Raw genomic sequence first — 23,620 nt, forward strand, 5'->3', positions numbered from 1 at the left:
ATGCGTTATGAACAACAGCAACAACAACAGCAATGATAAAATGAAAAAAACAGAAGGTACAAAATGATTTGTTTCACTTTTTTACTCTGGGAAAAAAGTAAAGTACATGTACAGCATGTAGCAAATTTGGCACTTTTTTTCTGCAGGCGAAAAGCCTCTAAACGTACAGGAAATCATAGAAGAGATAAAGAGAGAGAGACAGCATATAATAGAATTGAATGGTGTTTATTAATGTATAATGTGTCGTACAAGTATGAAGTGGAGATTACAACTGGGAGAGTTAATAAAAACAACAAGCAAATACCAGCGAATGTTCGAAATTAGTTTAGGAACAAGTAGATTCAAGGCCCTAGCTCATCATAGAAATAGTAAAGCATAATATATATTTTAAAGAGTGCAAATGGAGACGGAGAGACAGAGTGAGAGTATGTATGGGAGAAAGAGAGAAAGAAAGAGAGAATTGAATTATCGCCTGTGACATGTTCACAGTAAGGCAGAAAGCATGATTAAAATATGTATCTGTAATGACTAAGAGACGAGTATTTAATAATAGCACATTATGTCACAAGGGAATAAAGTCAACTTTTATTCCTGTGTTAAATATTGGACTTTATTTTCCGCAAACGCGTCTTAGGGAAAAACGTGCCACTTTCGTCCCGCTTTTGAGGTCAAAAAAGTTAACTCTATGGTCGAGTTGGGAATAAACGAATATTAATCACACAAGGGCGAAGACTTGAGTTTTATTTTTAAATCAACTGTAATAAATTCGCCCTGACGGGCTGATTTTTTTCGTGAAAAGCAAAGATTTAAGCTTCTTTACTTTAAGGCACAAGTTCACATCTCATCCAAGGTTTTTGTACTCTTAAATTGGAATATCTATGGTCCTCTGCTGGCGTTTTAACCGGATCCTGAAAATCCTTATAAAATGTTTTTCTTCTCTTCTCTCCTTTGAATTGCATCTAGTCAAGATTCCGAGTTGGAAAAACGATTTATTGTTTCGCGCAGCGTAATTAACGAGCTTGATTTTTCTCCTCCCACTCGTCCGGTTTCAGACGTCGTCTACCTACTGTTTGGATAATAAAAGGATTGCCTGTTGATGCAAGGAACCACGCCTCCTGAGTAATGGTCCTTTATTGTCCTCGGACCGAGAACACAGGCATCCTGCAGAGTCGGGCCATTTTTCCTCCCCTGCACGGGTCAGGGTTTTATTTTTTTCTCGTTAATTTTTTCATTCCGCGAAAATCCCTCCGAGGATTTCTATTCCCCGATTCTACGACGCAACTTACCGGTTTGTGCATTTCTATTGTAAGTATTATATTCGACCAATGTTTTTTTTTCCAATAGACTGAGAGAAATTTTTAGTTCCGATTACCGCTCAGTTCTTAACTATTTTCATTTTTTACGACAATCGAAAACTATAGTTCTAGGTACAAAATGTAAATTAGTTGTCTAGCTATTGCCGGAAAGTCTGGTATCCGTTACTATTCTTTTTCATTACGATCACTGTTACTATATTTTCTTATAACTGTTGCGAAAATTTAACGCATGCGCAAAAATAAATTGACGTTTATGCCTTATTTACGTAAAAAAGTAGAGTAAACCGAAGAAACTGATTTTGCGTTGCAATCATCAAAAAAGGATCGACAATAGCGCAAAATGGTTACGTCCACCTCGTTTTTCGTAATTCCGACAATATTCAAACAGTTTTTTCAACGATACTTGTTTTACTGAATTTTTCTAGTTACTAAGAATGAAATTTTTCTCAGTGTAGGTTTGACCATCCCTGAGGGTTTCAATTTTCAACAACTTCTGGGGGTTGTTGCCCTAACACCTTTGGCGAATTCTGTTTTCTTGTAACGGTATGACAGAGATAGAGAGAGAGAGAGAGAGAGGGAGAGAGAGAGACAGAGTTGGAGTGAAGTAAAAAGGAAAGTCAGAAGGGACAAACGGGAAACTTAATACAAGCGAGTCCTGCCGGCGCCTAAAGGATTCGACCCTGCAAGGAAAATGAAATCTGTTCCGAACCAACTGAATTTAGGCTGTTCTTATAACTGCACGGATCCAACCTAACCCGATATAAATTTTTACTGAAATATCGTTCCCTTATAAGTCGGGTAGAAAAAAATTGCGAAGAAAAACTCCGGAGGCTAAAAAAGTTGGGAGAACGGAATTGAATCAACACAAGTCTCAACAAGTACGTAAAAATTCAAAGCTGTGGATACAATATAATTCGATACACAAGTTATTTGCTGGAGCAAAAAATTTTAGCGCCGATAAAGATACGGTGAGAGAATTTTCCGCAACGGCAAAAATTTTGCAAGCTCAACCAACAGGTTTGCTACTACTTGGCTGTGCTTGCGGAATCTTTGCCGTCTCTGTATTGACAGAAAAATTTTCTGCTTTGTAATCTCTTCTTCGAAACTCAATATAATGCTCGATGAAGTATATTTTTCTTCATCGATCAAGCATCATACTTCCGTTTTGCGAAAACTTTCAGTAGAATGGAAAGTCTTCCCGCAGACGGATAGTTTTCCGATATATCAAGCTCGTTATTGGCAGGTGTATCTGTTTGTGCCGTAATCCATTTACGCGAAACCCATTCCGGGGCACCGAGTTAGGCATTGCATCGAAACTCCTCATTGTACCTACAACCCACCTTTGTTGCTACAACGACGTTGTAGCCAGACGGTGAATTATCATTCCGATCTACCAGAGGACGCGTCTATTGTTTGCAGGAAACCCGAGTATCTTCAAAGCTCAGACGACGCTTCCGTTCCCTCGATTTATCGCAGACGTAAATGACAAATTTTGTGTTTTTTTTCTTAGTCAATTTTTGTTTAGCGAATTTTTTCTACTCCGTATTACAGCCCCCAGTTTGTAAGGCTGCAACGAAAAATCGCGGGATGACATCGAAGGTGTTTATATTGCAAAATACGATTATACGACATGATGTTTCGTCGCATTACATATCTCCACGGGTGGTTTACTCGTTAGTTAAAAATTAAATATTTATAACGTTACGGCGGTTGATTATTAGTCAGAGCAGCAATACGTCGTACAGCGATGAATATTACACGCTGTTTCAAATTTCCCGAAAATTCTTAATCGGAAGGACTTAATTGAACGGTGTGATTAATTTCCGTTGAAAGTGCGTCGCACGGCGAGGGATGATTTAGATCTTTCGAAAAGGTGTGTGTGCGTGTGTGTGTGATATATATATATATATATATATATATATATATATATATATATATATACATATATTGTGTCATGTTTATCATCCGCGTTCTCCCGCGGGAGGAAAGTCAATTTCGAATCTTATTTCCTCTTCATAAGTAATTCCCCACCTCGAAGTTGGGTCTCGCCGTAGGAATTGCCGGATTTTTATCACCACCACCACCACCACCACCACCACCACCACCACCACCACCATCATCATCATCATCATCATCATCATCATCTTCATTTTCACGGTGTGCAGGTAAACGTAATACATTTTCCTCGTATAAGTTCCGGTTATGCAAACATATATGTATATGTATATAACATATCCATCCATTCTCCGTTTTCCAGAGCGTGAAATTACGCTTTTCTCTGTTTGTTTTTACACCCACGAACACATTGAGAGGATCTCGGTTGGTCTCTGGAAAATACACGACAAGCCGCGAGGAACTTGACACGAATATATCTTCGCCCCGGCGTCGTTTTTCACCGCTGCACATGCACCGACTCACCGAAGCTTAATTCATCCTCTATGCATTTCATATGGAATTCACTTTTGACACCCTCCCGCGAGTCTGCACGCGACTTGACTCACCTCGGCTTGGCTCGCACACACCCTCGACGGATATTTGTACATGCGAAAATAGCCCGCCCGTTTGCATTCCATTTAGCGAATTGTCGAGGTTATTTGGGAGAATTCAGGTAAATTTTTCTCTCAATGCAGAGAATATCGATATCTCGTGCTTTAATTTTCATCATCTTTGGTGATATAAAAGAGTGTTGATTTCGGTCGAAAATTACTTTTTATAATTCCGCCAAATCTTTGCGTTTTCGAACCTCTGGAATCCGAACAACAGGTTTTTAGATAAATCTCGGTCTGTCCGACAAACTCCCGCGATGATCTCGGAAATGGAATGATGAAAAAAATCGAAACTTGGAGGATTTTACGATCAAATGATGGGCATGAAAAATTGCTGGTTCCCGTTTAATTTGAACTTTCGGTTCTACCGGAAATGAATAAAGTTTCAATGTTTTACCGACAAGCGTTTACTTTTTCTTCCTTACTAATTTTTCCAAATAAACAATTATGGTTTTCCCAGTTTATAAAAGAAGTTTTTTTGTTAATTTATCAATGTTTTGTATTTCAGAATTGTTTTCTAATTTTTTTGTTTTTTTCCAAGATCTCTTGATCGTTCTATCGAGTCTTATCAGTTTCAGATTTTTCACTCGACCGTCTTCGAGATGATCCCGGAAGTTTGTCGGACAGACCGACAGACTCCCCCCTTTACACGATGATGAAAAGTATCGCGAAGAAGCTATTTTTTCCGGTTTGTTTTCATCGAAGGGTATATTCGAAAGTACAAGATGTTCCCCTCGATTTTCTCCTTCAGATTTTCAATTCGAGTTTTCGAGTCGTCACTGACGTTGACGCTCTCCTCTAAACTCGTTACAAGTTTTAGGCTGCAGACTTTGCGATATTTCTGTAAATGACGAGTGACGTTTAACTTGTTGGACCCGTTCCTCCACCCGGGTTCTTAAATCATCCCCCCTCACATCGCCCTTCAACAATCTTCCACTCGTTCTTTCATCCCTCATCCTTACCATTTCACTCTTCCCCCCGCCCCAGGTCGCTTGTACGCCTCTTATCCACCCTCGTTAAATACCCTGCGACGCCCCTTTAGCACCTCGTGCTTTTCGTCTTCTGCGCTATTATTCTCCTTATTTTTCATCTATATCGTATCGGCACCTATCTCACCCGTGCCTTCAAAAACCACTCGACAAATCCACCTCGTTTTATCGACCAAACAGGAACGTTTCAAACGGGCTCGAGCCGTGCATTGCAACTCGTGATTCGAGAATTTATATACTTTTTCATCAATTTTGTTACCAATTTTACGGTCTTCGCGTATTTAGTAGGTATTTGTCAAATTTTGTGTTCTTATTCTTGAGCCGCGATAATTTTCCTCGCGAAGAAAAGTAGAAAAAAGAAAAACAATACAAGATAAAAAACAAAAATTGAGAAACCTCAGTTTGGATCAGATCTTTAATTTTCAGACTTTAACAAGCTGTGAGAAAATCTAGTATCTAATATAAAGTATATACATATATATTCTAATGTTAGTTCGGATTTCACTATGGAATTGCAAGTGATGATTAATTGCGACTCAGTTTCTTGCAAATCCTTCTTTTGCACCTTACTATATCAATTTATGTATATCCATGTACGTATGTACAGAGAGAGAGAGAGGAGTTTGGGTCGAGATGGTTTAGTATATCAACGTAGTTCGAGTATATAAGACGCGTGACAACGGTGAGTTGAAGCGTAAATCCTGGCCAGGTAAAAATTTTAACTTAATATAGGACCGAGAATACAAAGACTCCAATCACAATCTTTTTTATTCATTTTTAACATCGTCACCGTCTTCTATGTATATCTATATATCTGACTCAAAAAACCTCTCTCGTCTCAATTTTATTTTACGGACAATTTTCTCCTCACTCGTCGTTTCATCTTTTTATTTCAACACATGTGTGTTCTTTGTTATATATTTATTACGTGTGTGTGTGTTCTTTTTTTTAATTATCAGGATAAGTTCGTCAGACCTGCGACGAGTAGTGTCCCTTTTATATCGAAAGCATAGAATAACGAACTTAAGATAGGGTGGAGAAATAAAAGAAAAAAAAATAAAAGTTCCAAAAATTATATAAAGGACTCAATTTCTCTGGGTGTCTGATTTTACGTGTTTGTGTCTTTTTCTGATTTTTTGCCTACACTGAGAAAAATTTAATTTGTTATAGCAAGTAGAAAAATTCAGTAAAACGGGTATCGGTAAAAAAACCGTTTCAATGTTGCTGGAATTACGAAAAACGAGATACGCGTAACCATTTTTCGCTATCGTCGATCTTTTTTTGGTAATTGCAACGCAAAATCAGTTTCTGAGGTTTACTCTACTTTTTTAGTTAAACAAGGCTTCAACGTCAATTTATCGTTGCGCGAGTGTTAAATTTTCGCAACAGTTGCAAGAAAATCTAGCAACAGTGATCGTAATGAGAAAGAATAGTAACGGATACCAGACTTTCCGGTAACAGCTAGATAACCAATTTTCATTTTCTACCTAGAAGTATACTTTTCGATTGTGGTAAAAAATGAAAATGGTTAAGGACTAAAAATTTCTCTCAGTGTAGATTGTAGAAGAAACTTAAATCGGTACTGTACCAGGTATCATCATACACGCTCTTCGAAATTAGACTTGCTTTTATGTCACGTAAAGCGTTGATGTGATTCGGTTCATACGCGTGTCGCGAATAATATCTCAATTCCGCGTTGCACGTATTCGAGAATTGATTGGATCACCATCGCGATTGGACTCTGTATCTCATCGGGGTTCGTGATTGGTCGGCAGCTTTTCGTGTTGCGCGTCGTTCCGCTGCCGGACACGAAACCGCAATCACGAGTTGCGATAATGTCTGTCGCCTACGATGAGAGAAGCGATTCCCGGCTGTCTGTGCAGCAGGCTGAACTGTTCCAGTTGTTTGTAAGCTCTGAAAGCTGTTAAGCTACAAGGAAGTTCGGCCGGCGATCAACCATAATCGTCAGATCAGTGACGGAACTTTTTTTCGTTGGATTAAATTTCAAAGTTTACCAAGTAAATCGTTCCATCATCCGTTCGCTCAAAGTTTGAAAGATGTATCGTATTTTTAAGGGGAGAAAAACTTTATGCTTGGATCACAGACGTCGAATTACCAAAAACTTGGGAGTTTCGAAGATGTTGGCAAAAAAATTTGAACAAGGAAAAAAATTTAATTAAACGGGGAAAAGGAAAAGAACAAAGATTAGTAGGAAGAAATTCTTTGTTCAAATTTAAATTAGACGGACCGGAAAATTCTCCGCCCCTTTTTTTTTTTTGTTGTCACTTGGTTTTTCGCCCCTTCGACTGCTTTAATGAAATTTATCATTCTTTGTTTTCTTTTCATCGATTTCCTTGTATCTCCAAGCTTAGTTCACCGTGGTAAAATTTTCATTGTTTAAAGTTGGTATTCAATTTTAGCAAGGTTGGTATCGTTACCAAAATGAATAGTAACGTGTACTAGATATTTTGGTTACAGATACGAAACTGTCTCTAATTTTTTACCTCGAACCATATTACACGGTTACGGTGAAAAATAAGAATATCTAAGGATTTTACACTGACCATAAGATTCTTGCTCTTTGTCGAAGAATTTTCCGCGTATCCTTCGTCAGAATCGATTTGCCGCAGGATTGTTTCATTGTATAATTTATGTAAACAATGTTCAACAGTTGGTTACTTGCCATGTAAATTTATACACCGCAAGGTTACAGATAACATATTTTGCGGCATTCCGCACGTTTTCAACTGCCGATGAAATTTTCCACAAGCACAATTATACGCAATGAAATATATTAAAAAATCTCCAATTATCATGGATCGTTAGTTAGTTATCATACATAGTTAGTTGTTCGTTTTTCGGTCTTTGGGGTTTTCCGCAAATTAATATGCGAAGACTAACAATGCGTAATCAGAAGACCGCGCCTCCGATACTTACTAACAATTTTTCTCCTCCGTTTAAATAATTATACTACTGTTACGAATCAGAGTTCAATCAGTTGTACGAAATTATTCGAGTTGGTGATTGATTTCCCAAAGCTGGCTGGTATTTAGATTCGAATTGAAAATACCTGTGATTGCGCTCTGTGCATTGAGTGTATAAATTATTCATAATCAGCAGTCCGTTTCACAAACAGAAGCCGAATTACCTTCGCTAATTTTCTTCGTTAAAAAAATCTCGGGTACCGGTGAGTCATTTTTTTCTCGTTTCCTTTTGCGCTTTTCGTTCGTTTTCTTTTTTCTTACCACTTTCTTCATCCTTTTCATAATTCTGGGGACAAAAACTTTTGTTGAACTTTTCGGGTGTCTTGCAAAAATTGAATTCCTTCTAACCGTACGTAATACGGCTCCTTCTGTTTCCACCGAGCTTTAAATGTTTTTTCCCCTTACCCTTATAGAAACTTTCCTAATTGAGGTAAGCAGAAAATTTACAAATTCCGGGAATGTTTGGAGAAAATTGAAACTACGCTGACCGCCGCGAACCCATTCGATGTATTTACTCACTTCGTACGCATGTTCTTCCTTTCTTACGAGTGTAATTAAGCATGTAATAAATTGTTGTTACAATCAGGCGTGGCAGTTAATTTTTTACGAAAAAATTTCCTAATTTGAAAATCCAAAAATTAACGTTACCAACAGTTTTAAACGTCGTTTGAAATAAAAACATTTCCTTAACGACACTGAGAGAAATTTTTAGTTCCGGTTACAGCTCGGTCCTTAACTATTTTCTTTTTTTACCACAGTCGAAAAATATAGTTTTAGGTAAAAAATGAAAATTAGTTTTCCAGTTGTTACCGGAAAGTCTAGTATCCGTTACTATTCTTCCTCATTACGATCGCTGTTGCTATATTTTCTTGCAACCGTTGCGAAAATTTAATGCTCGTGCAACGATAAATTGACGTCAAAGCCTCGTTTAACTAAAAAAGTAGAGTAAACCTCAGAAACTGATTTTGCGTTGCAATTACCAAAAAAAGGATCGACGATAGCGTAAAATGATTAGGCGTATCTCGTTTTTCGTAATACCAACGATATTCAAACAGTTTTTTTAACGATACCTGTTTTACTCAATTTTTCTAGTTACTGTGACAAATGAAATTTTTCTCAGTGAACAATTTGCTACGAACAAGATGCACGTGATAGGTTATTTCGGAAAAAGATGTTGCAAATTTCGTTAGATTATTAATATTATTGTCACTATTAAATATATACGTAAAAGGAAAAGTAACGCGGTGTTGAAATTCGGTGCATGCAGAAGTCTTCGAGCGAATCACTGCAGGTGAAAAATCTTCTCTGCAATTCCGAGGAAGAGAGTGTAGCGAGGGGAGTGGGAAATGCGTAACGAGGAAAATGGTTACTGCAATCATTTGCCTTGGCGTCGGAGAGCCGTTGTGAATATTAAATTCCGAGGCTGCTTGCCGAGGAGCCGACAGCGCGGATTTCACATGCGGGGATTCCGCGCCGCCTAGGAAACCTGTAAACGAGGCTGGCTTGACGAATAAAAATCACCAACAATCGAGAGAAATTTAATAAAAATGTAAATTATACACAAACCTTACACGTAGGTGCCTGCGCATACTTGTAAACCTATAAACGCGAGGCAATTGGTATTTGTGCAGAGGCGAGAGAAGCCGACGCGTTGCGGGCTTAATTAAAGTCGCTTGTCAACCTCCGTCTATGTATACGTACACGTGTATTATCTATTTTGCACATAACACGTAACACACACACTTTTGCAGAGGAGATTCTTTGCTTTTTTAAAAAAAATCTATTTGCAGACGCAGTTTGTAGAGAATATTCTTGTGGGAACACAATATTTTGTTGTGAATACGAAATCTCTATTTTAATTTATTCCATTTAATGAAACAACACACTTTTCGTGGTATTATCATAATATCGAAGACGCTCCGGTGGATTCAACTGAATCGCTTCGCATAGCCCACAAAATCTATTCGGTGGATGAAGATTGGTAAAATTTACGAAATCGTGAGAGCTATTAATCGATTACCGCTATCAGATAATATCCTGCAAAGTTGCAAAATACTCTCTGCAACGCGTTAAAAATCCTTTATCGCTAGAGAAGTGAGATGAGCGGTTGTTAGGAGGGACTCAGGCATCTGTACAATATAATCAGCGGAACTGAATCATTCGTGGTCTGATACCATCGAAATTTTAAGCTTCAACAAACACCAACCAACCTCATATACTGGGAATATGACCTAAAATCTTTTTTCTTCCAAAACTCAGCCGAATTGAATAATATTAAAATATTTCGAGCCACCCGTTTTTCCAACATTTCGAAGACTAAATTTTTTCATTACACACCTACCGTTCAGGTTCCAAAAGCAAAGTGAGCGTGTTTCTTTCGTCGTTGCGACGTTGAAATTCTCCAACTCGTAATTACACCGCTTTTCGATCGCGGATGAAAAGGGAACAGAAGGAAACTGGCGAACAAAGCTAGAAGTAATTAGGGAGTGAAATTAAACAGGTATTGTCGAGATCCTTACCTGAACTCCCCCGACTCCGATGATGAACAAGAGCTGAACCATGAAGAGGGCTGCTAACAAATTCATCAGCGTCGTACCGGCGAGGCTTCGCAGGTCTGAGAATAAACTGAAACAAGGAATAAGTATGAACTTTTCATTAGCGCTGCGCCAGGTGAAAAAAAACGGCTGAATTTAGAGGCAGGCGGTCGGTTTATCGGCTTGATTCAGGAAGCCGAAGGAATTTCGAGTAATTGTTTATATCGTAATTAAATTTAGCACTTCTTAATTTCCGTTTCGATCCTTCATTCTCTTCTCATTGTTAGTTTCGCATCGAGAAATTCTCCAGCTAATTATTTCGCGATATAAATTAACCGCTCGATGGAACCTTTGTTCCGTTTCGGATGACTGAATTTTGTAGAAATTTTATCTCTTCTCTCTTGTTTGAAGATTGATGAATCGACTGGACCGTCTGAATCAAAAGTTAGCAAAAACATCAGAATCGAATCGTAACAAAAATAGAGCTTTAATCAATTTGAACGTTCTGAGTATACAAACTTTTCTCAAGTCGTTTATGTAATATGTTAGCTTGTATTATTGGATTTTGCACGGATTCATCAATTCTAAAAATACCGCGAATGTTGTTTCATTCGCGTAAATAACGTCGATTACGTTACACGTTTTTCTCGTTTTTTCCTCCCTTTGTGATATTTAACGAATCGCGAATCACGCCAAGTATTCTTCGATAAATTCTTCTCAACGTTTTCGTGTTTTTTCTCCGTCACGCTAATCGCAGAACTGTAACCTCCGATTCTTTACAGGCGATGGAAAAAATTAGCAGACCGTGTTTACCGCGGCTTGAATAGAACTAATTGAGTCTGGGTATCGGCTACGAGTAATTGATCGGTAATTACAAGGCACTGACTCGTGATCCATCCAAAGATTCGATCACCCTCATGCATACTCGATTCCCTAGCTGCAGAAGCGTATTGACTAAAAACCGCATTAGCTGATTGCCACGAAACTTTTTACTCCACGCCCATTCGTTGCTTGAAACAACGATTTGTCCGGCGCTTCGTCTCCGTTCACTATTTTTTCACCATGCAGTCAGGCATAGTTAGTATACGATTGTCAGTTTTATAATTACCTGTATTAGGTATTCTTATATCCGGAAGTTCCGGAAGCGCCTAATTCCGAATCATTTGCTGGCGGAACTTGAAGTATAGAAATAAAACTTTGAAGAAACAACAAAGTTTCGAATGGTTGGATAGCCGACGGATCAAAGTTCGGAAAAGTAAAGTTTCGATGGTGTAAAATTCCGCAAATTAAAATGTACTCGCGTAGCGTAGTTTACTCGACGAGTGGGTGTAAAAAATCAGAATAACCATGATTCCGAACGTAAAAATATCTAAAATTCAAAACAAAGAAAGGTCAAAATGCTGAAATTTCACGAAGCCAGAAATTTGTGGAACAGAAAATTTTCGATAGTTCCGAATTTAGATGTTTCGGATTTTCAAATTTTCTCATTTTCGTACTTTTTCGGAACTTTAACTTGTCGGAACTTTTTAAATTTCGAATCCCCGCCCCTTGAAACGAGAATTTGAATCGGCGCGGAGTTCGTACACTTATCGCAAAAAATGAATTAATACAAACGTTTTGTTTCGGAGTTATTTTTCACTCTTTGCATGCACGCATTTTTTTTTTTTTTTAATTTACTTACTTCTTCGTCGGGGGATATGGTTCGTTGAACTATTTTTTTCGGCGTGCATTATTCAGAGTTATTGTTGTAAAACGAGTATCACGTACCGGCAGCAGATGCCTATCCTCAAAACTTTATCACTGCATCGTATGAATAATTTCAGGATCGTAGTTAATACCGTGCTTTGAATTAATTATGACCAACATACATGCGCGCAATACTAGAGAGAAAAACACAATTTAGCGAACGATTCGGTTTCTTCCCCCTTTTTTTACCGCGGGGATTTCACGTTTCTGTATAAATTTTTTGCCACTGTTGTAACGAGAAAAAGATCCTCGACGTGAAAACGACCACCGCGGTTTTGAATGAGGAGAATATGAAATTCATAACCGACTCTCTTGCCTCTCGCCATTCGTTAAATAGCTGAAATAAGTCTGGAAATGTCCAAGTCTCGTCACGGGTTTTCGATAACTGCTGTAAAATTTTTTCTTCCTTTTCTTTTCACACGGATATGATCGCTGAATATATGAGAATATTTTTCGTTTTTTCTCTCTCTGTTCCTCGAACTAATAACCTTGCAGTAGTTTTCAGATGTTGGTATCTTGCAGGAATATTAAACACGGGCAAAAACTTGCTCGGTAAATTAAATGTTGAATTTCAATTTGGAAAATGATATAAATTTCGGGCAAAATTTTCGTAGGGGAGGAAAGGAAAAGAGTTATTTTCTTTTTCAATTTTATTTCCTATATTCAGAGATCAAGTGATACGAATTGCTTGCCGGGCTAGGAGAATAAGAATAATCCTCGGTGTTGTTAATCTTCAAAGCTTACGGCGATCGCCGCGCTCCAAAGTTCGGAGGTTAATTCAGTTTTCTCTCGGAGAGTTGTCGGTAGAAAGCTCAGAGACGAATTGCTGCCTGGGACTTGTAATTGGGGATTCAGATTTTGCCGGCTTAACCACGGGACGTAATCCACAACGGTTTTATCCATGATTCGAAATTAGTTCGCAGGAAATTTTATTATTTTTTTTTTTTTTTCATTTTTTAGACAAAGAAAAGAACGGAAAAATTAATTTCAATTCATGCAGTAGCGGTCGCTGTTGGTACCGACAAATATACGGTGAACTTTTATCAATTTTGCCGGTATTAATACAACGCAGTTTATGTGTTTATATTTTGCGTTGAGCTGATAATGAAACATGAGAGAGAGAGAGAGAAAGAGACAAAGGTGAGCCTGATATTTCAAAGGTACGTAATAATTGAGCGGTTAAATTCTACCGTGTGAAAGTAAATTTCTACCAAAGGCGAAACAGATGCTCGTACCGTGTTGTATTTTTATCCAATGAATTGTTCGCCGAAGGGAATTAAAACTACCCCTTAACCGTGTCTCCTGTTTTTGCAACAAGTCAAATAAATTAGCCTCGTGTAGTAAAAAAAACAAAAAACGAGAACCAAAAGTCCAATAAATCGTTATAATATTAATCCTTATTCGACATACCTCTGTAGAATTACTTACTTGACACACCGGGGTCGTTTGTGACCCAGTGTCAAAATTCGTTGTGAAAAATAAACTATTAAATATTTGCACTTGAAAATTAATTTTGAAATTCTTTAAACGCGACGTTTCGAAATTTTGAAACTAATGCCAGATGGCGCCGCAGACCTGATTTTTTTATACTTAGATACTTTAAATACGAAAAAAAAGGCGTGGGGTCGTTTGTACCCAAGAGTGTCAAAGAAGGGTTAAAGATAATTTGTAATTTTGAATTTGTTTCTTTCAACTGACAGGATTTATTCTGCTAATTTGACTTTAAGATGAAATCTACCCTCCCTTTGTCCTCCGTATCTCGGCATACTTTGATGCATTCGCAATATTCAGGACACAAATGAGACGGAAGCAAAAAAAGATGAAACAGAATTTAAAAAAAAAAAAAAAAAAAAAAAAAACCAGCATGAAATAAAAATTGCGATGTTTAAACAGAACGAAATTCATTCCGTTTTCGTTATCTATCTCGATACGAGGGGAAACAGTCCCGAGTAAAATACACCTATATATATATATACATATAAATACGCTTCGCGGATGCCTCGAGGCGTCGACATATCCTGCAGGATTCGGGCCGGGGAGCCTTGTGTGGAAAAAAGTTGAACGGCCCTGAGCACTTTGCGACTTCGAAGAGGTTCGGAAGACGGGATTATGTCGTTTGGAGCGGAACGAATAGGAGAGGACAGCGTGGCATAAGAATAAGAGGACCGCGGAGAGTGAAAGCTTATAGCGTCCTGGAATAGAAACGACGCGAACGGTGAAAGGAGGTGAATTTTCCGGGGACCATACTCGATGCGACGAGGGAATCTCACCGTGTTTTAGTACATAAGGTTCGGGCTTCTGTACTTATGTAACGCGCCTCGTACCTACGTGGCGTATATTTATTACTCCCGCTTTGAAAGTCCATTAGCAAGATAATTGCAGCGAGTGCTAATAATAACGTATCAGGCGAAAGCGGTAATCAACCAGCTCTGCAGGTGAAATTAAGTTTGAAAATATGGGTCAGGGTCCGATTGTAATTATATCGCCTATCGTGCAAGATACGAAAGACGACGAGAGGAATTCGTTCGGTCAATTTGTAGGAAAATACGGATTGAGAATTATGATCAAAAATTATTTTCATACCTAGTCATTCTTTTTATTTCAATTTTTCTCTTATTTTATTTTTTCTTCCTCTTGTTCCGCTGCTTTTTATTATCCTTGTATTCCCAAATCGAGCGTTTGGTTCGAGTTTTATTCGAGTTTTGAACGACCTGTAGGTGAAAATCTCTGTGGACTGAAATAACGACCGTCTCAAACTATCGAGCACACCCTTGTGCATCACCATTTTTGAAAACCGTACCGGAAGTGAACCTTGGAATGTACAGTCTGCAATTTTTTTTACAAAGAAGAACCGGTCGATTTCTATCTTATTATACTTGAGCAAAAAAAGATTCTTAACAATCAGAATAACAAGACTCTGTGTGAAATTGCATTTTTATACCGTATAGTTTAAGAAAACGAGTTTGTAAAAGTTTACGGAGATATAATTATCGGATCGAATACGGGACGCGACGCGCGGAATTCGGTGTTTTTAATACGGATGAAAACGTAAGAAAATGTTGAAGAAAATTCTATCAGCCGGGAAGTTTTTATCGCGAAAGCTTTTTGGACGTATAAAAAACGCCTTTGCTGTGACGATCGTGGGATCGAATTTCCGGACGGATGAACTTACGCAGATATCCGAATCGGGCCTCGAATCGAGCTGGCCTGCAGCGTTTACTCCGAGGTGTATTGGTTACGTATTCGATAGGCACGGCTGATTCCGTTGCGTATAATTAGCTTCTGTACACGTAAACCGGCCTGGCTGTTGTGTCTCGTTGGTTACAAACCAGCCCATTCCCTTTGGGGTTGCGAATTCTCCGAGAGTCGGAAATCAAGACGAACACGAGCCTCGGGGCTTTGAACCAAGCGTCGTCTGCTCAAAGAGGATGGTTTGAAAAAATTATTGCACTTGCGCAGCTACAAGGAGATCTCTTTGATGATACAATTGGAAGTAAAAAATTTTCACGCGATTATAAACGAAAGTTTATGTGATAAATATCAGTGCTTTGCTTCGAATCATCTTAAGATTATTAGAAATCTAGTAGCATTCGGTCGGTTTCACTTCGCGACGATTCAGGCTTTACTCGAACAACTATTTGCTACAAAATCGATCCTGAAATCGATCTGTTTTTTGAACAATGTTTTTTAACAATGCCAAATTGCTGAAAAAATTTTGGCGCTGCGGTAAATTTGTAGAAAATATTCGTTTACTTGAAAAGCGTCTATCGTAGGATGAAATTGAACGGATATGCGAGATTTTTAACGGTTTTCAAACGATTTGAAACCGAGCATTGATATCTAACAATAACCGTTTCTTCATCATTCCAGCATCTTCCATTTGTGCATTTTTTAACCTTTCAACCATACGTTTTTCCTTGCAGTCAAATACCTTGAAACTGGGTATATGATAAGGGTGCTCGAGGTCGCTGGTTTGAAAAAATGAGGTCAGATCTGAGAAATTTTCAAAATTCAAAATGGCGGATCTGACATGAGCGAGTAAGATCAATGTTTATATTTTCAGCTCGTCCCGTTGGATCCGCCATCTTCAATTTTGAAATTCTGACGTCAGATTCGTTTTCAGCGACTCCGAAAATCCAAGATTACCGAGTTTCACTTTTCTAGTCCTCATAACCTTCCCACAATTACATATATTCTTTAAAAACGGGCACTTTCAACACTTGGTTTATTAATATCGCTCACTGTATTCGCGGAATCATAATAACCACTTTTAAAACATCGACATTGACGTCTTAGACGTCGGATTATGAACAAAAAAACAAAAAAAAAAAAATGCCTGCGATAACTCAAAAATTTAGTATAAATCTTGAATAACCGATTCACGAAAGGTGTCCGATATACGAAACGCTGTGTCGTAAAGGGTTGAGAGATCTTCGTACCTTACGATCGTAATAATTCTGTAAATAGTCAACGAGCGACTATATCTTGTAACGAAATTTACAAAAAGTCTCGACTCTCAGCCAACTGCTAACCTTCGATTCATCCCCGCGTTTCAGTATAGCGCGAATATGCCTCTGCAGGGTGAAAAGCATATGGGCGGTTACCTGCCGCTAAAACTTACCCTTCGAATGAATTCTCTCGGATCGACCCTTTCAATTCGTCGATGTAGCGACGATTGGCTCGGGCGCGAACTTCCGGCACCGCGTGCCGCCTCATGGACCGGCCTAATCAACTCGAAAACGCTTTTACAATCCCTACCCGCAAATGCTTTTTATCAGTGTAGGGTTCTCCTCTTGAGTCCCTTGATGATAATCACCACGAGCCTCTCAATTTACCTCCGGAACTCTGATTATCCATCCTGGAGAACCGACTGGATTTGGAATTCAACCCTCCGGTTTGAGAGTAAATTTGCAGGCTGGCTAATTTTGAATCATCTGCATTGCAATTTTTACACCCGGGATGTAATTTAACTCTCACGCTTCGTTGACTGCTGCCATTTTTTTTATTTTTTTTCCTCTTTTTCTTTCCTGCTACGTTGTAGACTCTCGCCCTTGACGATCAACAAGCTCTTAATCGATCACTTGATTAATTATCCTGATCTCTGGTCGGGCTCTTCGTTCAAAGCAGAAACGAACGAGCCAAGCAGCAGTTTTGCACGGTTCGTGTAAATGCGGGTTTGAGTTCGAGAGTCTCGTTTACCTTCGTTGGATTTCGGGCATAGCGGATTTCTCTTTTTCCGGACGCGAATTTTCACCGTTTACGAAAAGCTCCGCTGCATCCGGGAATTTCCCTTTCGTCCACGGGCTTTTCGTTATCATCGTCAACGTTCCCAAGGGTGGAAAAAACAGAATCGTCATTGTTCTACCCCGTAACTTTTTACCCTCGGACGCGGTTCGCTGTTACATTTAAACAAATAATAATAATAATCGTGGACGAGGCGCCGTTTCCGGTCGAGAGTAAAACCCTCGAGTGCTTTCGTCTCGTTTCCGCGAAGCGCTCGGACTATCAAGAGGCGAATTCACCCGTCGGCCTGAATTTCAAAACCACTTTTCATCCCCCCGAAGTGTTCCGTGTGTTCTGCAATCTGTACCGCGAAATACGTTGAGAATATATGAGGAGGTTGTTAGTAAAAAATAAAGTACAAACGGTATGAAATTAAAAAAGTATACGGTTTGAAAACAAGCACGTTTTCATCACTTGCGAATTCAATTCCGAAAATCTAAGAATCGAGCTTTCGCGATTCGGTTTCAATGATCGAATCTTACAGATTTGTCCTTATACTGGCGATCGGGTGAAAAACTTGACAAGTACGATGAAAAGGGTGCAACGATGGCTCGTGTTTGAAAATTTCTATCCTCGACTATTGGCACGGATCGGAGTGTCGCGAACCAGTTAATGGAGATAGAACTTAGAGCGGGGGTGGATTCGTTGGGGAAAAAGTTGTAATTAGATTCTGGCTGTCGGAGCTGGAGAAACGGGAAAACGGCTCGATCGTATTGGCGATCCGAGTCCGACACCATTAGTAAGGCCGCCTTTCAACCCCTGAGGAAAAAGCGGCGATGCGGTCGGGTCTCTGGTCGCCGGGTCCATTAATCCATTTGCCACCTCCTTTAATGGTCCGGTCGGCGGCCCAGAAACCGAACGGAACGAAACGGAACGGAATGGAACGGAACTGTGCCTGACTTCTCGACTCCAACCCCGAAAGAGGCTTCTCCGCCCCCTTGCCGCTCCGATTTCCGCCCCTTTCAACCTTCGACCTTCGCCCTTCGTTATTCATGAATATTATTCATTCGCGGGAGGCGAAAACTCGAGCGAGCCGTTACAACGAAAAAATTTCACTTTTTTATATTGTGGTAAAAAATGAAAATAGGTAAGGACTGAACGGTAACAGGAACTTGAAATTTCTCTCAGTGTGTACAGTCCTTAACTAGTTTCGTTTTACAACGTGTTATATGGACAAAGTGAAAATAAGGATTCGTGGAACTGAGACCAGAATATTCACAGCTTTATACTTGGACATCCTTTTTCGTCACGAACACTGATCATATCGGAATTCGATGTTCGCGCTACGATAAATTCACGCTGTGAGGACCCTGTTTCATTGAAAAAAGTAGTCAAACACGGAAAAAGATTTAACGTTGCTGTAACAAGAAAATTTACCGTCGACAATTGTAATCAGAGTAAAGTGTTACTTGTACGCCACATTTTCCTGCAATGGAAACGTTATTGTAACGATACAGATTTTATTCGAATTTCCGAGTAAGCTTAAAAAATGAATTCTTCTCAGTGTGCAGGTTTGAACTTTGAAAAACGGATTCCTTCTTCTACTTATTAGCCCGATTTTAGCGTGCCCGACAATTTATATTAGACCTGATTTTTTTTATACCCCGTGAAATATCGTCCCCAATATTCTCATCTCGTTTTCATTTTACTTCTGGATTAAATCCTTGAATTGTTAATCTACTTTCTCGACGAGCAGTATCCGCGAGAATCGATTTACCGTGCCGTGTTATATGGTTTAAACTTTAACCTTGCGCTTAAAAAAACATTTTATAAAATTTACGATCGTAGTTCGCGTTCTTCCCCTGAGTCTTTTCGTTTTTAGGATTTATGTACATGCGGCGTTCGCTCCGTAGAAGCTCTCTTACTTTCCCTCTTTTACACTCCAAATCTGATCAATATTTTCAAAGAGTCGTTATATTTTTTTCCCCAAGGTTCAAAAATTTCTTGTCGGCATTGTTTACACTCGCATTTGTTTACGCAGTTTCCGACATAAATTCGTTCGCCGGGCTCCAAATTCTATATGTTACGATAACATGTGTAAATATGTATACCTTACCTTTACAGTAAGTACCTAATATAATATATTTAGTATCACGTTCCGTTATAGAAATCCAGAAAACCGGACAAACTGAGGAAATCGAAATCGAATGAAAAAAAAAAAAAAAATATCTGCGATATGAATGACAGGACAATTTCATTTCATTTTTTGTCGTTGTTGTTTTGTTTCATTTTCCTTCAATTTTGCATAATTCCATTCGAAACAGCTGCAGCCTCAGTTCAACCGTGAAGAGACTAGCTGCGAGTCGGGAAGAGAGAAAAACGACGGCTTGAAATTCTTCAGCATTGCAGCTCCCGGCTATCTGCGGTTGTTCAGGCAAGCGCAGAGTTTCAAAAAATGGTTTCATATTAGTTTCACGTCCCAGAGACAAAACGTCGTCTCAACCAGCGGAATGACGCGATTCTTCAGGGGTTTTCAAACACCGACAAATTTTTTACCGTGTGTATGTGCGGCAATTTCATCGATTCTTTGCTGCGGCGAGGAAATTTTTAGCTTTTCATCCTCTTTCCCGTCTCGCTGTAATACTCAGCTTCAATTTTGGTAATGGAATTTTATCATTTTTTTCACCGAATTATCATCCCGCGAAATAACTTTCAGTAGATTTTCAAAGTTAGGCAATTTTCCCCAAATGTTCAACGAGGATTTTGATACACCCTCTTTTGGTTTTGTTTCGTTTTGTTTTTTTTTTTTTTCTTCACCCTGAGGTATACTTACACAACCTACACAATCTCGGCATCCGTTCCCATTTCTTATCGCAGCAGATATTCACGCTGCAGGAAAATATATGTACAACGTCGGAATTGCACATCAAGTTTCCCCCTCTGGGATAAATGAGTTGCGATGATATCGTACTGAGAAAATTCTTCCAGGCAACGCCGGGGCGTGAATCTTATGTATAAAATCATCCCTCATCGTGATAAAGGTAATGAAAAAAAAAAAAAATAAATAAAATAAAAAGAGCCAACGATCAATAGCGATTGACCAATTATCGAATCTCGTTAGCGAAGCTCGGCTCATTTTTGGAAAGAATTTCAACGATTTTCACGCCCACTGCGAGACACGGTATAATGGCTGGTGGATATTTTAATTTGCGTAGCTTTTTATACATCGCTGTTATACGACGTGTACACTTGACGCGATCGTCTACCTAAGCGAAGAAGAAGAAAATAAGTCAAAACGAGAAACGAATCTAAAGAGAACAATCCAACGAATAGACAAAGCATTTATCATTCCGTCGAGGATTATATATCGTCAAGTTAATCCGAAGAGCGCAGAGCGCGGAGAAAAGTTTTTACTACTACTTTACGCACTATAAAATCAACTAAAATTTTTGGTTATGTGAAAATCCTGTTTGGTCGAATGTGTATTAACCCTGAAACTTCGTTCCCAGGATCAAATTTTGTTCCAAGTGAGTAAATAAAAACTAAATTAAGAATTTGAGGGTGTCTGGGTGGAGAATTTTTTGCTAAAATAAAGATGATGGAGTTATCAAGTTATGCCCATCTTCCAATCGTGCGAAATCCTTTTTTTTTCGCCAATTACTCGACAAATTTTTATCAATCTTTCCCTCTCTTCTATACACCGCAAATGTGACAATTAAAATTCACCCCACTCACCACTCAACATGTTTTATAACAGGATAAATTGCTTTCCCGATAATTTCAATATCAAACAACAGTGGTTCATTTTGCCCGGGATTTTCAAAAATCCGGTTAAAAATACGACCGTCTCGATTATACTACATTCCTGCTTTTGGTTAATTTTGAAAGTGTGAGACAGTTTTGGCAAATGAAAAACGTTCAGATCCTCTCGCTATGCTTTTACAATTTTTCAGCATAATTAAATTTCCATCAGGCTAATGAATTTCATTCGTTTTTACACAGCAGTTTGCGACTGTTCGAAAGAAACAGTAAAACAAATATGTTGGCGGTAAAACATTTTGCCGGGCAAAAAAATCTTTCCTAAAATAATGAAACGCGAAATTAGCGTAGTAATTATATTTCATTACATTTCGTACGTGGTACATATTGAAAAAAAAAACACACAAAACACATTAGGTAAATTAAAAGAATTGATCAAGAGATTGTCCTGAGAGGAAAGCATCATCCTCTTAAACGAGTAAAAAATGAGACGATGTCTCGAGGGGAGGAGAAAATAAGCGGTGGCTGAGTAACTTGCTAGCAATTTAAACAAACTGAAATAACTTTGCGATGACAAAGGTTGAACGGTAGGTTGGCTTTTCCTTCCCCGCGTTCAGTTACAAAGTTTTAAGTCGAAAGTTGTAGCCTGCCCAATTTACCTATACATCGTTCTACAAGAGAATCCTGTTTCTTGATTCGTAAATAATTGGACGAGTATATCTGTGCTGCGTGAATCCGTATTACCTTAAATTCGTTGCTTTTATATTCATACTCGTTCGTTCGTTCGTTGCCGGAGGTGTAAAAAGGAAAGAAGTCGCTGATATTGTGCATTAATTAATTTGCCCTTTGAAAGTGCTCGTCCCTCGATTCTCGGTTCACCTGAATAAAAATAATAATAATAATAATAATAATAATAATAATCACCGTATCGTTTCAAAAAGCCGAGCCGAAGAGAAAGAGAAAAAATAGAACGAGACTCGGGCGCGGTGATTCAATTAACTTTTCCGCCCGATCGCGATTAATGAACCAAATAATTGTTTCCACGATCGTTTCAGCGTTTTATATTTTTCCGATTTAATTCACGGGTATGCGTACGTATAATATAATCAATCTCGTGCCTTCGAAATCTCATTACGCGATTTAATCGACCTTTGTTTGTAAAATACATCTTTGGGTGTTGTCGGATACTTTTTGCAAGTAGGTTAATCGTTCGCAGTAAATTTTTGGCCCGTAATGAACCGTGAACCTGCGGAGAATCGGGTGAAACAATAAAAAAGATATTGAACTTTGATCGGAATTTCGAGTTAAAATTCGTATTCAATCCCTGACTCGAAACTTGATAAATTTTGGAACGAGACTTTGGGCAAGCCGAGGAAGTGGATTTCGAGTTTTTTCCTAATCCTCCAGGATCAGTGTACGTTGATATATGGGGCATTCCACGTTAAATCGACGTGTCATCAGCTTGATCCCCTGACATTCTGATCTTCAATGAATTTTTTGATTAATTTCGGTCAAAAATGATAGCGGTAATTATTCGAGGTTATTCCGCCACTTTGTCAAAGTGTAGAGCGACTCGAACTATCTTTGAGAAGAAAACGGACACTTTTAAAGTCGATGAAACTTTTTTGTGAAATGAGGGACTCGAAAATACATCTTTTCGTCATGATTAGAAAATGGGATGAAAATGCTGAGTATTGTGCGAAAGAAAAAAAAAAAAACATTTTCCTGGAATTTATTTTTAACGACGGTGTCTTGTAGTAAAATATAAAATAAATGGAAGCTTTATCGTTATGTAATTTTATTTTCTTTTTAATTCAAGAGTAAAAAAGAGAACACGAATTAATTTTCTTCGTATTAAGCGTCGTTTCTTTCACTTTACTCTTGATAAAAAAAAAGGAAATCGAATTTTAATTTGTTTTTTTACTACAAGAAACCGTCGTTGCAAATAAATTTCTGGAAATTTTTTTGTTATTTTGAAAACGAAATTTCTCTCGAAAACAATATTCAGCATCTTCATCCCGCTTTCGAATCATAGCCAAAAGATTTGTTTTCGAGTTCCTTACTTTACAAAAAAGTTTCACCCATTTCAAAGAGTGTCCATCTTCTCGTCAAGGATATTTTCGGTCGTTCACACTTTTTCAAAGTGGTGGAAAAATTTCGAAAAATTAGAGGTATCAAGTTTGACCGAAACGGACAAAAAAATCCATCGGGCATCACAATCCCAGGGGTTCAGGCCGATGACCCGTCGATTTAACGTGAAATCTCCCGTATATACAGGTACGTATGTCTGTATGTATTATATTATATAAATACGTATACATACATACGCTTCATTCGTCTTCAATTCACGCGGATCAATTTTTCACCCTGTGGATCAGGCAGGTCCGCTCTTTTCTTTATCATTCGAGACTTATTTTCTTTAGGGTAAAATTCTACGTCTAACTCTCACCTTCTGTCTCCCTCGCACTCACCCCGAGTCATTGTCAGTTCACGGCAGAAGCTGACACGTGAAAACTCCTTTAC

At 38.6% G+C, this 23,620-nt stretch overlaps 1 protein-coding gene and 1 long non-coding RNA gene across 2 annotated transcripts in view; one reads left to right on the forward strand and one right to left on the reverse strand.

The window, feature by feature from the left end:
• Nucleotides 1–23,620, forward strand: part of LOC124302485 (uncharacterized) — a 116,635-nt gene that overhangs the window by 27,822 nt on the left and 65,193 nt on the right. The window lies entirely within an intron of this gene.
• LOC124302470 (cadherin EGF LAG seven-pass G-type receptor 1-like) overlaps nucleotides 1–23,620 on the reverse strand; it is an 80,242-nt gene that overhangs the window by 24,835 nt on the left and 31,787 nt on the right. The window contains exon 3 of the mRNA XM_046758696.1: nucleotides 10,355–10,460. Coding sequence (XP_046614652.1) covers nucleotides 10,355–10,460 — 106 coding nt within the window. The remainder of the gene's footprint in view (nucleotides 1–10,354; nucleotides 10,461–23,620) is intronic.

The sequence above is a fragment of the Neodiprion virginianus genome, chromosome 4, assembly GCF_021901495.1.
Source record: "Neodiprion virginianus isolate iyNeoVirg1 chromosome 4, iyNeoVirg1.1, whole genome shotgun sequence".
Classification (NCBI taxonomy): domain Eukaryota; kingdom Metazoa; phylum Arthropoda; class Insecta; order Hymenoptera; family Diprionidae; genus Neodiprion; species Neodiprion virginianus.